General features: G+C 42.8%; 1 protein-coding gene across 1 annotated transcript in view; it reads right to left on the bottom strand.

Annotated features, from left to right (window-relative positions):
• The window catches only part of EZR (ezrin), a 36,655-nt gene extending 20,812 nt beyond the window's left edge, over nucleotides 1-15,843 (bottom strand). The window contains exon 1 of the mRNA XM_015622425.3: nucleotides 15,681-15,843. Coding sequence (XP_015477911.1) covers nucleotides 15,681-15,692 — 12 coding nt within the window. The 5' untranslated portion in view covers nucleotides 15,693-15,843. The remainder of the gene's footprint in view (nucleotides 1-15,680) is intronic.
• Nucleotides 15,844-16,811: the final 968 nt, after the last annotated feature.

Raw genomic sequence — 16,811 nt, 5'->3', positions numbered from 1 at the left:
AACACCTGTTGCTTAATCCCTCTCAACAATAAATCCCTAATCATATTCTAATCCCCTTCTACCCACTTCAAGAAAACATATGCTCATCATCTTCAGTTTTGTGCTGTGCAAGTTATTTGTACTTCTGGCTGAAACACCATGGAAGTGTAAAATAAGTATCACTTTACAAGATAAAGAACTTAAAAAGAGGTTCTTCTTACTCCTTACCAGAAAACCTGCAGAATGCTGGCTGAGTACAAAATTCCAGCTTGTACCAGTATGTAGTTTCCTCTATCTCTCCTTAGTGGTTATCTGCTAGTAAAAGTAGTTAAACTCCCTAGGTCTTGTTTTACTACAACCCTCAAAGACTGTAGGATCAGCTACAGAGTGAGCTATTTAGTGCTAAAGCCACTTAGCTGCTACATATTTTAAGAATTATTTAGTATTAAGACCAAAAAATTGTAGTAATCTGCTTTTCTACTTCAATCATTTAAAGCCAGAAGCATGCAGGAACATGACTACCTTGATTATCCAAAAAGCTTTCAAGGACACTTGGGGCCTGCAGTAAAGGTTAATTTCTGTGTTCTTTAAGGGCTGCATAACCATCAGGACAAAGAGGAATTTCCCTGGTGTGCCCTCAGACTGTCAGCCACATAACAGGCAGAGCAAGAAGAGACAGGGCCTTCTGTCCCTTCAATAAGTTGATGACTGCCTGGGAATATCCTTTGAGTCTCCTTCCTGCCCTATTAAGCCCTCCTGCTTCTCATCTCCAAACCTTAGCCTTGACTTCAAGAACATAATGGTTTTAGCAGTGTTTCTAAATGGTTCTCCTATAACCACTCCATACAAGCTTCTAGCCACAGAGGAACTCATAGTAAAGCAGCAAACAGAGTTTAACCCACATGAAACTCTGGTTTAGACACCCTGAAGAAACCTTGATGCCTTCTACACTGAGAGTCAATCAGTTTGGCACTCAGCTCAGAGCATAAGGAGCTCCCCCACGGTGCCAAGTTTATTAAATCAACACCCAAGGTGCTAACCAATTCAGGTATTGTTGGGGAGTAAAACAGCAACAGCTCAAACTGATTTCCATGAGCAACAAGAAGAGGGAGACACAGTTAGGACAACTTTCACAAGTGAAGTCCTGCTCACCCTGTCTAGGCAAGGTCTGTCCTTTGTAAGATCCTCCAGACCCTGGCAGTAATCCAGGATAATGTTGAAGCCATAACCAAAATGAAAATAGCTTTTCATTTTTAAGAGCACAAGGGTGTGGAGGGAAGAGAACAGCACATGGCTGTTATACATGAGATAAGGGTTATATTAAAAAAGATGTGCATTTATGCACAAAGCACACTAAAAATCCTGGACAGTAAGATGTGACTTCTTTCTTTACAGGCCAATATCATAACAATTTATTATTCTGGGGATTGTAAATAGATTATATTTAAGATGCCTTGCAACCTAACTATTTAATAATTCTACTTTTATGTCTGAGGCTAATACACTCAAAATGACAAATAGGGTTTCTAAGGTTTTCCTGTGCATACAAAAACATTACAGAACACAAGTTTTTCCTCTTCCCCTGTCTTAGGATGCATAAAATTGCTAACAAACTTGATCCAGAAGGGAAAAAGCATGCTGTTGAAAAGGCAATGCCATTTGCATTAAAAGGAAGAACTCTCCATGATGCTCAAGAATTTAGTACACTGAACACCAGTTCCATGACTTCATACTGGACTGTAACATGCTAGCTAGTTACCTTACAAGAGGACAGAAGATGAAGGCCAGAGCTAGAGAGAACTTCAGAGTAGAGTTTAAAGGGTTGTAACACTATGGAAGCAAAGGTAGTTAGAATGGAATCTTCTGTGCTTTAGCAATGCCCTTAAGTCATGCATTTGTTCTTTTGTTGTCACTAAAACAACATCTTTTCTAATGTAAAGTCAGTAGATCAATCTTCGGGGCAGGTGCAGCCTTTCAGAGTCTGTGCACATCAGAGAGTAACCTGAAAAATTAAAGTGCCATTTGAAAAACATTCAGAAAACATTCTCTTAAGGAGGCAACACACTGCCAAGCAGCTGAGTGGCACCATCTCTGTGGAAGAATCAAGACCTAGAGAGCAACCCAAGAAGACATTGCCTTTTCAACCCCCATCCTCTCACAAACACCCAGTTTTCAGGTGTGTTGGACACTATGAATGCACAGCTATAGTATTTTCTAACATCGGGTTCTTGAGCTCTTTGGTGCAGAACCAGTCTCTGATTGCAGGCAATGTGGTATCTTTGAAGTGAACCATCCCTCTGCTGATACTGCAGCTCCACTGAAAAGCATCCCACACTAAAGGGAAAAGGGCAAGGAGAACAGTGAAAAAACAAACCCACAGCTCTCAGACACACCATGCTATTGTGGATATTTTGCACCCTGATGCATGTAATCTAATAGTTCACTTGCATAATAGTTCAGTGAAACCATGAAGTTGTGCAAATCATTTAAATAAGACCATACAATTTAATTTCAGTGAATACATAAGATAAAGGGCACTAAATACCAACTTATACCGATTAACACAGGACAAACTGGTGCTTAACTGTGTAATTTATCATTATCATTAGGCAGGTCTAAATGCCTTAGACAATGCTCCGGAATGTTTTCTTCCTCTGTCCAAGGAGGAAGTAAGACCAGAGTCTCCTAAACAGCAGGTCTCCAAGCAGGGTATCTTTCCAAGTGGTGGCAATTAGCAGTGCAGAAACCTAGACAGACATGCCTTGTTTCTTCAGTCACTGAGTGTCTGGTAATCCCAGGAGTCACGGGTACATTTAAGCAAATCAGCCTCATTTTGAGGTGCTGTACTGCACAGCACACTCTATGAAAAACAGCATGCAGAGCTGTTAAGCCCTCTTGCACACATACAGCCTGTATGTATAGAGACTTGCTTGTGCTGAAGGAATACAGAAGTCTTAACATGGAGGAAGCAGTGGTATTAATAATAATATTAAGAAAGTAGTAGCATTAATCCTGACTTCTGCAGGTCTACTCTTTCACCAGGCAAGCAGCAATGACTAATGGAATAAATAATAGGCAAGCTTCTTGGCCTGGGCTGTAATGCATCTGCAAGGACAAAGTAATCTCATTTTGACCTTAGCAACCAGAGCTGTTCATAGACGCGTGTAGTGATTAAGTATCTGGTAATAGGAAAAACAACTTCATGTAGCAGCATCAGAAGGGCACTGAAACTGCTCTCTATTCTTCCACATTCCATTCAGTAGTGTTCACTGGTTCCAGGTCCAAAAACAAAAAAGATATTGTCCTAACTGATGGGGTAACTGTTGTCTCAGCTCCTGGAGACTGTTACAAGAAAATTTTCAACTTTGACGAGGGAAAAAAAATCTTAGCGGCTTCAGAGCTCAGAGCTAATCTGCTAACACTTCAGTATCTGCATTCCTCTGTCCTCCACAAGTTATTTAAGACAACAGGTGATGGTTCAGAGACTGCAGAGAAGACAACTCTGAGAAGGTAAGTACCACAAATAACACAGAAGCAACTGCAGAAATATTAGTTCAATTTATTATATACTTCTTAAGAATTTATGAACACTAGCATACCAAGAACACAACACTTGGAGACAATTCTTTTTCTTCTCTGACAGAATAACCTGACTGATGGATCAAATAACATATTTGATGTGGTGCCATACAACATAGACTAGGCATACAATAAATCTGAGCCATGTGAAATCACAACCAAATGACAAGCTGTGCCCCCATATTCTCCATAGCTCCTTTCAGAGCAGAAGATCAATGTCATGAATATCAATCAAATGATCAATTCTATTTACTGCTGCAGGATTGCCAAAATACAGCTTCCTTCCCAGCTGGGCTCAGCACCTTCATTTTGCTGGAACTACTGCAGAGACACATTCTGACCTTTTCCTGCCAAGCCAAGGTCTTGAAAAGGGGATGTGAGTGTGATGGGATTGAGGGAATAAGAAAATAAAGTTTTCTCACAGTCCCTGGAAGATGGAGTGCACTTACAAGATCATGAGCAGCACCTAGTCAAGAACAAATGAGTCTTTTGGGAGGACAGGGCTGGAGTTCAAAGATGTTGATAGGTATGAAAAATACCTGCAAGTGTTACACTTGGAAAGGTGAGAATGGACAAGAGGCAGAGATGAACAAATTACAGGCTTGCAGGCAATGGGCTACAGCAGGACTGTAGACAAGGATGTGGTTTATTATAATCCCCAGAAAGACACCACATTTCCTGGTGTGATGCTATTACATAGAAGGGAAAATTACATTCTTGAGTGTATTTGTCACCGGAAGCATTACAGTAGGTGACTATTCTGTTCTGCCTGCCTGGTGACTTGCTAGATGGAATGCTGTCACCTAAATTTGAATGCTTCTTTTGGAAGGGGGCAAGTTAATCAAGGAAAGTCTACACTGATCTACAGGTCAAGTGTTTCTGGGCTGGTTGCCAGTTGGAGTTTTTTAATCTGTGTGTGTTTGGGGTATTTTAATTGCTTGTGGGGGTTTTCTGTTTGTTTCAAACTAGATTTTATTTTTAAACATGTCACTGATCCCTTTCCAAATGGGAGTTGTCTGAAACATGACACATTTTCTATAGAAGATTATATAAACTTCTAAACCCACATGGAGAAAACCAGCAAAAAACCCTCTTACTGCAGGCTGGGTAACATGACAAGAAACAGTAATTGCTGAAGTGGTAAGATATGATGATATTCTGTAGCCACTTCCATGCAGCCTTCAGAAAACACAAGTTCAACTCCTTCTGCAGTGCTACATTTTTATGATTTAAAGGATGACCAAGAACCTGAAATGAGAAGGCAAATGACAGACCCACCATTCCTCTTCTGGGGGAAGGAGAAATCTGATTCCTATGAGAATGGGAAAGAACTGCACAGCCCAGTCACGAAGAAAGCTTTTCACGCTCCTCCCCTGCTCCCGTGGCAGAACCTTTCATGCACTGCCTGCCCAACACGGAGCATTTCAGAGAGGGCAGTGGCAGCACAGCACAGCAGCCATGAGCCTTCCCTTGCACACTGGAGCAGTTTGCTGACAAGGAAGAAAAGGCCTCAGCAGCTCACAAAATGTGAATAGGGGACGGCTTCACCGGCATCCCCTTGGCTGACAAGGCAAGCTGGTTGCGCCCATTTGACCGACCCAGTTTCTCAGCATACCACGCTAAATCAAAATACCCGTCTGTGAACTGAAGGACGTGTTCCATTTCAGATCTCATTGTGTTAAACATTGTTTCCTCATTGCAAATAAATGGGAACATTAAGTCACGTTCCAATGGAATTCCTCGGAGTCTATGAAGCAGTTAGGTATTGCTGCATTTCCAACAGGTAAAATTAGAGCTGAGTAGGCTGGTCTTTGTTCTTTAAAACCTTGCTTACCTTCCCAGGAGAGGGAGAAATACCACTGAGGTTAAATTGAATTGTATATAATACTCTATAATCTAACAGTTACTTGAAAATTGTCCAGTACAATTGTTACCCTTAAATACTAGTCAGCTTTAATGCAACAGCTTGCAGAACCATATTTTTGGGGGTACTAGTCCTCAATATTTTAGGAGCAATGCTATATCAGTTTTACTTAACTGAAATTTCTTAAATTTAGTCAAGGCAACAGGAGCCCTGGTATTTGCTGCTCTCACGTATAGCGAAAATTTTGACTTCTTTTGTGTCAGTTTTTCAGAAGAGAAATAAAGTACTTTGAGTGGAAGCCAAGAAAAAATTTGAAGTCAAACCTGAAAGCTCAACTTCTGGATGAAGGAGTGGTGGGGTTGTTCATGTGAGCAGGAAAACCTTCAATTTGTGGGGACTCACCCAGAAATTCCAGTTTTAACAAAGTGGGTGGAATTTTCCGAATTATCTTCCCTCTCCCTGCCTACACACACAAACAGGTCACAAGAAAGCAAATCCATCAAGTTCGGTATTGCAGCTGTGTCACTTAACTCTTCTTTGTAATATAGCATGAAACTGTCCTTATAATTAAGCATGAACATAATCCTAGAATGCAAATTCAAACTTTTTAATGTTTAGATGTGCAGAAGATGCCAAACTAAATTACATGCCTATCTCAGTTCCCTTAATGAAGGCCTGCTATCTCTTCTGTCAGCATGTAATAACTGCATAGTAGGCATCCACGTGAAAAATCAAGAGGCAGCCATGGCTGCAATTCAGTTCTTTATCTTAGGTCAAGCAATAACACTTTACATGCCAAAAGATCATGAAGATTTCATGCAGGTGTGGCAAGTGCAAGTGACAGTACACCTCTGATAGCCCTGCCTCCCAAATGCCTAGGCCCCAGACAGGCTTCCAGCATTCTCCACCTCTGGCCAGCTCTGTACAGTTAACAGTAACAGTAAAACCAAGCAAGCACTCTTCCCAGAAAAAAAACAAAAAACAAAAAAATACAAAAACCAAAAACTTTCTCCAGTCACTGAATATTTCCCCCAAATCTTTCCTAACAAACCGCATCATTCGGTCTTGATCCAGGAACAAGTTGAAAAACTGAGAGACAGAGGCCTCTCTAAAACTTTAAAATTAATTTTTATTATTTTTTTTAAGTGTGAAATTACCTAGGCACAGCTCTATGTTCTGGCAAGGCATAAAGCAATGCAGAAGAAGTCTGAAAGGCCCCAGGATACTTCCCTTGAACAAAGCCCTGTACACTTAGGGAGCCCAGGTGTTTTTCATGCAAAACACTTGCCCTCACTCTGTGTGAGAGATGTAAGAATGATTTACTTTGAACACGATATTACGAAGAAGCAGGAGGGCTTATGGTGTTTCATTGAAATACATTAATGTTCACTTTAAAGACTCTCTGATGCTGTATAAGACTCCATTAGCATTTTCAGAATATTTGTGCACAAGCAGCAGTCTGTTCTTTAAAGGAGGAGCATGCAGCCAGTGACAACAGCCTCAACGTAGCACCACTGCCTGGATGTGTCACTTGCCCTCAATAGATGCTAGGATGGATTTAGGAACACAGAATGCAGCAACAATAGCCCCTTTGTACATAAAGAATAAATACAGAGGAAAGCTAGAGGCCACTGGATCAAACTCCTGCATACACAGACTGTTTTATCATGACAGCTGTTGCATCTAATTAAACATAATGAAGTTGCGAGACTAAGGCTTTACACATGAAGTTTACAGCAAGCCCCACAAACAATCCTCAAATAAGCTTTATCTCAAGAAGTTGCTCAGAATCCAGAACTGATCAGATCTTCTGCTGTCTTCCATCACAAACATTAGCATGGGGCCAAGTACAGATAACACAGAGGTTTGAGATCTCAAGTTTCGTCATAATTTCAGAGTCTTCTGAACAATTCAGTATCTCTGATATTTATACTACATAAAGCAATATCATCCTTCTGCAATCCCCCTGAGGGAAAAGAAAAAAATAAATGAGTGTCTTATAGTCTTGATCTGAAACACAAACATCATTTTATGCCTCTGCTTGACTTTTTCACTTGGAAGCAACAAACACACCACGATTTCTGCAAAAGGTGAACTCCCCAGTACCATCTCACAACAACCAGGGCAGGATCTGAAGGTGTGAATAATCTAAATAAAAGCTACCATAGCCTCAGAGTTTCCCCTGAATCCAAGCACCAATATTGGTGCCTGTTATTCCAATGCTTATACAGAGATCTGTGTTCTAGAGGGCAATGTGCATGGAAGGCCCACAGCCACTACAGAGTCAGAAGTCTGACAGCAGCAACACAGCCTGACAGCAACAGCACACAGCTCCCAACACTTTCAATAGACCCTGTGGTGGTTGTTCTTCTGGGGTGGAAGAGCAGCACATTACAATGGAACAGGATGCACTGAGTGAACACAAGGATTATCTGTGACTTACTCTCTCACAGGACTATGACCTGGGAGTTTAAGGCATCCAAGAAACAACTACTGGAGAAATGTTATCAGTAACTTTATTCTTTCCAGATGGAGATGTTACAGGATGCAAAGCAGTACTTTTGTCAGATGTGAACTGAAAGAAGGTTAAGGATGCTCAAATGATTACCATGCAAGGCTCAACTAAGCTCGGTAGGACTTCTCAGTTTGGAAGAAAATTGAAGCTAGGATGTAAGAGCATATAAACCCCTGAGCTGCATGAACAGACTAGGCAAGGAATGTGTGTTCATGGTTCAAACCAACAAAATAACTACCGGGCATCAACACTGAACAAGGAAAAATGTACCATATAGCACTGTAGCAAGGTGGTTTGTAGATAACTTTCCAAACAATGTGAAGGTTATCTAGGACAGCCTTTGTTAAAGTATACTGTGGATGCTGGAGTTCACAGGGTTTCAAAGTGAGACTGGACAAGTTCACAGAAATCCATTTAGTAACTCATTATATAGGACCTTTCAACCCCCAATGCCTCAGAGAAAAGCAATGGTGCATATCTTTGAAATACTCTTCCTCAGGCATCAGCTTTTGGCCAACATCAGAGGTGCACTATTAGGCTACAAGGGCTTCTGCCTGACCTACAAGGCCAGCCACATTCATATAGACATCAAAGTGCAGAAAGAAAATGAACTCCATTTACTTAGGGAGAAACAGCAGTGCAACAAGTCACACAAGGTCCAGCAATGATGTTGGCTCATTCTAGATACAAATCCTCTTGTCAGAGAGATTTTTGTTTGAGATTCTACCGTTTTGTTTTACCTGCTCCATATCAGCCTCTTTCATTTTACTCATGGACTTCAGTGGAACACACTTCATGGCATTTGTGAAATTTCTTAGTGGGGTTATGAGATGTGATCACCTCTGACAGCTTGATAATCTGATCTATGTGCAATACACTACAATGCTTCCACTTCTCAAGCAGGTACTTCAAACAGCATGCAAGAGGTACTGTTTGCTTCCAGATAAAGGTAGGTCATGGCAAGTCCTGGAATGTCACCTAAGCACAAAGATATTTCTCTTGAGCAGTTACAGATAGTAAAGGAAAAGTGATTGCAAGGATTGGCGAAGTACCCCCTCGTAACCCCTAAAACAGCTTAAGGGCTTCTGAGATGAAACTCTTCCCACTCCCCTCACTATAGATGTGTGATGGCAAACAAATATGCTCCAGTGGCTCCCAAAGTGTACCCTGAGCACAGTGAGGGCAGAAAAGTACCTTTCAAGAGTTTGTCTGCACAGCTGTGACAGTTGTTATGGAGGAAAATCTAGTCACCCCCACACTGAGATCATCGAGTATCAATTATGCAAATCACCCCACCACACACCAGTTTGTGCAGCAGGAACTCTCACAATCATTTATCTCTACAGAGACAAAAAGTTAAGCCAGCTAAGTGTATTCAGCTAGGTGCTGAAGAACAACTTTAGCTCCAAGAAATAACTCTGAAGCCCAGAACTTACAGGTACAGGCTTGAAGTCATCTACTGGGCTACAACCGGCTAAATTCAGGTGCCCAGGTTCAAAGGTGAGATTTTTTAGTCTCTGCTTCTTCAGGTAGCAAACAGCTCGTAGCACAGACCTACTCTCCACATCTACACAGCAATGGTCTCTTGTCAGAACTGAGCCACTCTAGAGTAATTTTGTAAACCTGCTCAAGAGTCAGCAACAGGACATCTGTCCACTCATCCCCAGAGAACTCTCTCTCTCACACTCGTTTCCCACTGAGGTTTAGAACAACTACAGCAAGTGTGGACTTCTTGCAAAAACAAAAAAGGAAGAGATGGTGATAGTGACACCTCAGAGCTTTACACAAAAGCTACAGCACTTGCTCATGAGAGGGAGAAGTAAATGCACACAAACCAAACGGAAATCACACGCTCCCCTCTCAAAGGAAGCAAATGGATACAGGCCTTGTGGAGGGGAACCAGTGTCTCTTCCACTGAGCCTATACAGTAGGCAGCCAAATACAAGCCCGTAGTCATCAGAAACAGTTTCTCTTATTTATTCAATTAGAAGGCAGAGCCCTGCATGTTAATTGTTAGAGTCAGGATTTTTCTTTAATGGACAGCTGTTACTATGAGGTGTCCATCAGCCTCAGCTGAGCACAAGGCTGCTGCTCATTCTCTCTCAAAGATGAGAACAGATGCAAAGAAGGCAAGTGAATTTCTCTACTATGAAGTAGGAACTAGAAAGGGAAACAAAATCTGGATCTGAACAGATGAACAATACGAAGGCAGCATGGTTAGTTGTTACACTGAGCTATGCCTTGTTTCCAGCCTCATATATCCACAATCTTCTCTCCTAGGTGCCTACGCTGCTGTTCTTTGTACTTCTCAGCTCACGGGGTAAATGTTATCTGTTGCAGAAACCAGGCTCCAAAGCAAGCACACAACACAAGTAAAAAGTGCATTACTTAACAGTGTGCAGCGTGGTTCAGTGATCTTGGGCAGCACTGCCTTCCATCAAGGTCAATCGAGTGATTATGGGATTTACGGTGCATGTAAAGCTCTTTGGGCACAGGGTGTCAAACAAGAACGACACTGATGTGGGAATCTTCAGTGGTCATCAAGAAGTCTTATTCTCAAAAAGTCCTGACATATCACAGCCTTTTTTTCACGGACAAAGGAAGACGTTCATGTGGGTGGAGGAAGAGAACAGAACAGGAAGGCTTATCTCCCTCCTTTTGACCTTTAAGAAGGCTAAGAAATTCTTTAATTAGTGACTAACATAACAGTTAACACCCTTGGTTTCTCTGTAGCAGCTAACATCCCACAACAAACTGCCTTCGGAAATGCTTACTCAGCTCACACAGTAAATAAGGGTTTTGGCAAAACCGTGAACTCATTCTCTTATAACTTTATTCATCTCCTTAAATTTACTACTCATAGAATCCTCCACCTTCCTTTTGCAGCAGTGACTTGGCAAATAAAAGGGAATTCTTACATTTGGCAAATTGAAGTTTCCTTGGGTTTCCATTTTGCCCTAGAGTGAGTATACATATCCTGGTATCAAATACACCATACACTGTATCAGCTGATGGACTGCAGCTGGTGCTTACATGGGTAATGTGGTAATATTTTTTCCTTGACTAAATCTATAGCCATCCATAAGCTAAGAGTATTTTAATTGATTGTGAACAGTTAAAGATAAAAAAAAAAAGTATTTTTATTTCAGTCCAGTTACAGGAATCTGCTGTAAAGAGCTCTGAGATAAAACCACTATGCGTAGTTAGAAGACACACAGTCAAAAATAAATTGAGATCTCAGAACTATTACTAATATAAATTGTTTATATTTAGAAATAAATTCCTGTCACTACACTTGCCTATGTTTTTGGCCGGCTCATTGAAAACTCATTGAATTTTAATGCCATAGTCTGTTCACAGACCGATAAAGGTTTGGCAGAAGACTTGTATTCTGAAAAACAACTTGAAGACAGCATGCATGTTTATTCAACATCAAACAGGTATGGAGGACTTGTCTAACAACTTAATGCCTATCACACTCCAGCCCATTATTAACAACACACAGCTGGGAAAACCCTTATGAGACACAAGTTCCAGTTCCCCACTCCTACAGGCAGCAGCATTAAATTGTGTACTGTCAAATTTTGTCTTAAGGATGTTAGGTCATGGAATAGTCTTCTAATAAGATCAACAAGGAAGAGAAAAAAAAAAATCCTGCCCACTCACAACCCCCTCCCTCCCCTCCCCCCCACCATACATGCTTAACTGTTCTAAAACTTTAAAGTCTCTTAAATCACAAATTCTGCTTAAAGCAATTTTTTTTTCTCCTCTTTGGCATTTAAATTCCTTACATTTTACACAGGTGAAGAAAGAGATAACGCCTTGAATTCTACCAGGCTGAAATAGCCAAGCACCCTCTTATCTTAAGGTGGAATTTTGTCTCTGGTGATCCCAAGCCCAGTCTATAGGTTTTGCTCTGAATTTGTCCTGGGCATAGACAGGTAAGTACCTACTTTAAAGGAAAGCTCTCACTAGAACCTTCTTTTAATGCTTTCTGTTACTGAATTGCAGATGACATGCACAACAGGACAGTTGCACTACCACTGATCAATCCATCTCCTCCTAGCCTATTTGGTGAAGGACCTGCTTTCTGCACCCGTCCAAGTTTAGCTATATGCAAAGGGAGCTTATTACCCCAATCTTTCAATCCCATTTATATGTTGGGCCTCTGCATCAATAATACTTCCCCTTCAACAGCATGACATGAACAGATTACATTACTGTGCTCAGCTTTTTAACCACAGGCCATTAATAAAGGTATTAAAAATAGGTGCCTCTGGATATTATTCATTTGTATTTTCTCTATAGGACCAAAGGTTGCTAGACTGCATTTACTGCTGTCCTCTCTTTACACAAGTATTAGAAGTTCTTGTGTGACATTATATCAATCAAATATTATGCTGCAAAGCTAATTTAACTTATTGTAAAGCTTTTTTATTTTTCCCCCCCCACAAGATGAATTAGAAGAAAACCAAACCCAACCCAACCAAACAAAAAAAATCCACCTTCAATAAAGTAACGAAGAATGCTGGTAGATCAGATCAAATTAACAACTCTATAGACTCGAGATCACATTTCCTTCTCCTTCGGTAAGCACTGTTCATTAACCCGAAGCCATGCTGTTCTAGCTACAATTTTTTAGATTGGTTTGTTTTGCAAGAGGATATAATCCACTAAAAACACCTTCAGAAATAAACTAGTACCATGAAACTAGGAAAAATGCAGAGAGCACACAGACACTCCAGTAATGAAAGGAAGCAAGGCTGAGCAAGTAAGTTTATTCAGCATTTCGCTCATTTCCAGATAACACTGGAAGATTTGGACAAGATGACACCTTTTGCATTTCTTTACAAAAAATTCACTATCTGTAAAGCCTAATGAACCTCTGTACAGACTAGATAGAAATCATGCATCTGAACTGTTGATGAACTCCCAGCCATAAACCCTTGTGAACTGGGTATAGGTTATATATTTATAGCTTACCTTGGAGAGCTCGTTACTTTATAACTGTTACACATGGCAGAATGGCTGTGTTAAATTATATATTAAAACGTGTCTATATTAACAATATACTTATTTCAGTATTATTTTCTAGACTTCTACTAAAATTTATTTTGAGCATGGTAGGCATGCATCAGATACAACGAATTGAGATCAAATGTTAGCACAGAATTGGGAAGTTGGCTTTCTAGCACTTCACTTTGCTAGTCAATTAAAACACAAAATCACTAATGTTCTAATGTTAATGGATTCGCTAGTTGTTTAGTGTGAAATAATAAATTACAAACATGATCCATAAGTTTTGTGTGTGCATTTATAATTTTTGTTAAAACAACATTTTTCATATAAAGATTTAGCTTGTTGGGTTGTGGGTGGAGGGGCCAGAGGGGAAGGTGTTGCCAGAATTTTACTTTCTGTCATCATAACCTTTACTTGTAAATAACTGATGACCAGTATGTGAAACTTCACACACAGCAGCACGAAGTCTGCCAAGCAACACTGTATTTACTTATGCCATGTAGACAAGACACATGCAAACAAGCACAGGTAATAAATATTTAGCATCCATGCCAAATACCCAGCAGAAACACACTGCTTCCCTGTGCATCCCCAGAGGTCGTGCTATCATTCCTCACACATGCCAAAGGCTGTTGTCACATTCGTCCTGAGCACAGTTTTGCCTCTGGAGTGACAGCTTTACATCCTCTCTCCATGCAAACTGACACGAATCCTATTTAGCTGTATTAAGATTAAATGAGCTGAGTTGGGAAGGATCCAAATCCAGTCTCAGTCTAAAGCAGACAGACTGAACAGTGTGTTTTACTAAAATAGCCTCTGCAAAATTCCACTTTTCCATTTACAATAAGGTGGCAGTTAGCCCCACTGAACAGCAGATAAAATAAGGAAAAGGTTTTTATTTACAATGTGTCGACACAGGGTCTTGTCCATAAATCCCAGCCAGTAGGTCACATCTCACAAGTCTTTACAGTACTACTGTCCTTCCCCAGTGGGTTACTCACTGGCTAGTCAGCCAAGAAACAAAGAAAAATCACCATCTCTGAGGGAATACAAACATATCCCTGCCAAGCAAAAGGATAAACACAGCTGTACTTTTTTTTAAGAGATTAAAGAGTTTTTGTACACCTATCCATGGCTTCCAGTGCGACTTAGTCCTAAACCAGGATTTCAGATTATTCTAACCAGGATATTTCAAGAAAGCACTCTGTAATTAGCAATCAGCTAACAAGGCAGAAAGAGATTATTCACACACAACCTTTTATATCCATACTTTATAAATTATATATTTGCTTCCCCAGTTACAAAAGGGCCCTCTCAGTTAGCCATTATTATATGCAGCAATAAATCCTGCTTCATCCTACTGATTCATCCTAGTGATGAAATACAGTCAGGGAGACTGAAGATTTATCAGTTCTTAGGAGTGAACACAGTTTGCTTTTGGTGTGTTTTTGTCTTTTGTTAGATTGGTTTTGATGTTTGGGGTTTTCTTTTTTTTTTTTTTTGTTTGTTTTGGTAGGTTTACAAAATCTGCAATGTAAACCAACCTAAAAAAAAAAAAAAAAAAAAAAAAAAGTTCAACTAACTTTAATGCTATGGTGGTAAAACATCAATTACCTATTACCACAAAGATAATCTTGTTTGCTCTTATTTTACATTTCATTTAAGTAAGCTAATACTCACAAAAGTCCTTTATTGCATTGCATTTTAAGAAATATTGCCTCTATTGAAAATAGATAGTAACAACAATCTGTTCTGATTATGCTCTTCAAAGTTCAAAAGTGCGGCTGCTCAAAGCTCCGCATTAGGCAGTTGGCTCCCCAAGGGAATTATCGTCTCCAAGCGGCATAGTAGCAGCAGACTTTAAAATAAAACAAACAAAAAAACCCACTAGAAGGTCGGAGGAGGAGGCGATGAAGAGGTGGTGGTGTCAAGAGAAAGAAGGAGGGATAAAAAAGACGGTTCCATTGAAAAAAAAAAAAAAATCCAACCAAAAAAGGAAACAGGTCTTCGATAATGACTGGTAAAGACCAGCGTGGAGAACTTTATTAAGAGCCCCTAGCATTTAGTTTTCAGATCGCAAAACAAGGAGGGAAAAAGGTTTTTCCTATGTTTACAGATGCATACACGCTTCCTGTAGACAAATGCATAGGCCACAAGCATACTAAATGGCAGCCGGCGCAGTTGTATCTTTTCTCGTTAAGCGGGAGCGCGATGCAAGCTCTTCTTTCGAGAGTTACTCGGGAGCTCTGTGCATGTCTAACGCGGAAGCGCTACACAAGACGGAGCAATCCACCGCCTGATCCCCGGAGCGCCCAGATCCGGGGCTCCGTGCCCCCTTTCCCGGCGGCGGGACGGCGAGGAGATCCCCCAGCCCACCCGAGGCTCCTCCGTCCTGCCCGCGGCCCTGCGCCCGCAGCAGCCGCCCTGGCGATCCCTCCCTGCTCTCCGAGCAGCCGCTGATGTGGCTCCCGAGCGCGGTGCCCGCCGCTCCCTCCCGGCGCCGCGCACAACTTCCCAGGCGCTCCAGGCGAAACTCCCCGTCCCGTCCCGGGAGCAGGGACCGGGACTGAGCCCTTCCCTCCCGGCAAAAGCCCGCTCCGCGACACCCGGAGGTGGCCACCCCGCCGGGCGCCCGGACTCGGGCAGCCCCAGCGCCGGTAGGGCGGGCGGGCGGACCCCGGCGCGGCCCCGCGGAGCGCCTGCCTCCCGCCGCGCCCCACTCACCGGCTTCGGCATTTTGAGGGCTGCTGGTGCTTCTGCTACTCCCGGCACAAACGTTCATGCAGCGCCTGCCTCGCCTCTGCCGAGCGCCCCGTGCGGAGGAGGTGGAGGAGGAAGGAGCCGCTCCCGGCCACGGCGGCAGCGCAGCCCGCGAGTGCGGCGCCGGCCGCCCGGCGGCGGGTTAAGTACGGCAGGTGGGGCCCGGCCGTGACTCACCGCCGCCGGCCATTGCCCGCCGCTCCCCCCGGCGCCTGCCCAGCGCGGCACCGGCCTCGCCCAGCCGCCGGCCACCCCCGCCGGCTTCGCTTCGACGTCCCCGGGGCGCAGGGGGCACCGCGGCCCGGAGCCTCCGGCAGCCCCCTCGCCCTGAGGGACGGGCCGGCAGCAGGTGCGGGGGCGGCACCGTCCCGACCCCCGGGCACGGCCGGGCCTCCCCACGGCCCGACCCCATGGGAGACCCTCACCCTGCCCTGCCACACCCTGCCCTGCCCCACCCTGCCCACCGCACCTGCTGCGGCCGCACCGGGGCCAGCGCTTCCCAAGCCGCTGGATGGCAAGGAGAAAGCGTCTGGCACAGGGGTGATGCCTTAAGGGTGGCCTGTAATAATTGCTGTGTTTCTTGAAGTGCGAGGTCAGAAAATATGATTACTTAACAAAACACAGCCTTGCTTTGTGTAGTAAAGTGTATTTTGAGCAATGTCAGCAAAAGAGAAAACTTTGAAAATCCATCTAAGTTCAGAAACCATAGAGTATACTTCAGTTGGTTCTGACTTTCATAAAGCCCATAAAAGTTCGTGCAAGTAGCATAGTATAATGATAAGCAGACGCAGAAAATGAAGTCTGTGTCTTAGCCTCTTGTTCACTCTCCCTCCTCTCCCATGAATGTAATGCACTTCTGTGGATAGTGTCTGCAAGGAGCTGCTGGCCTCCCTTGCTGCTTCTCTTTGCTTGGCTGGCCATGAGCACATTGATTTACATAGTCATGGGCAACAGCCTGTAGGACGCAGCTCTTCCACTGCGCCAGCAATGGCACGTGGTTGAGCTGTGAGATTGAGGAAATTGTGCAGTGTGTACCCAAGCCGCTGCCTGCAACATCCCACTTCAACCACTCTCTGTCTGTTTGGCATGGGACAG

The sequence above is a fragment of the Parus major genome, chromosome 3 (assembly GCF_001522545.3).
Source record: "Parus major isolate Abel chromosome 3, Parus_major1.1, whole genome shotgun sequence".
Classification (NCBI taxonomy): domain Eukaryota; kingdom Metazoa; phylum Chordata; class Aves; order Passeriformes; family Paridae; genus Parus; species Parus major.
Note: the sequence above shows the minus strand (reverse complement) of the source record. Positions and strands in the feature narration are given on the sequence as shown.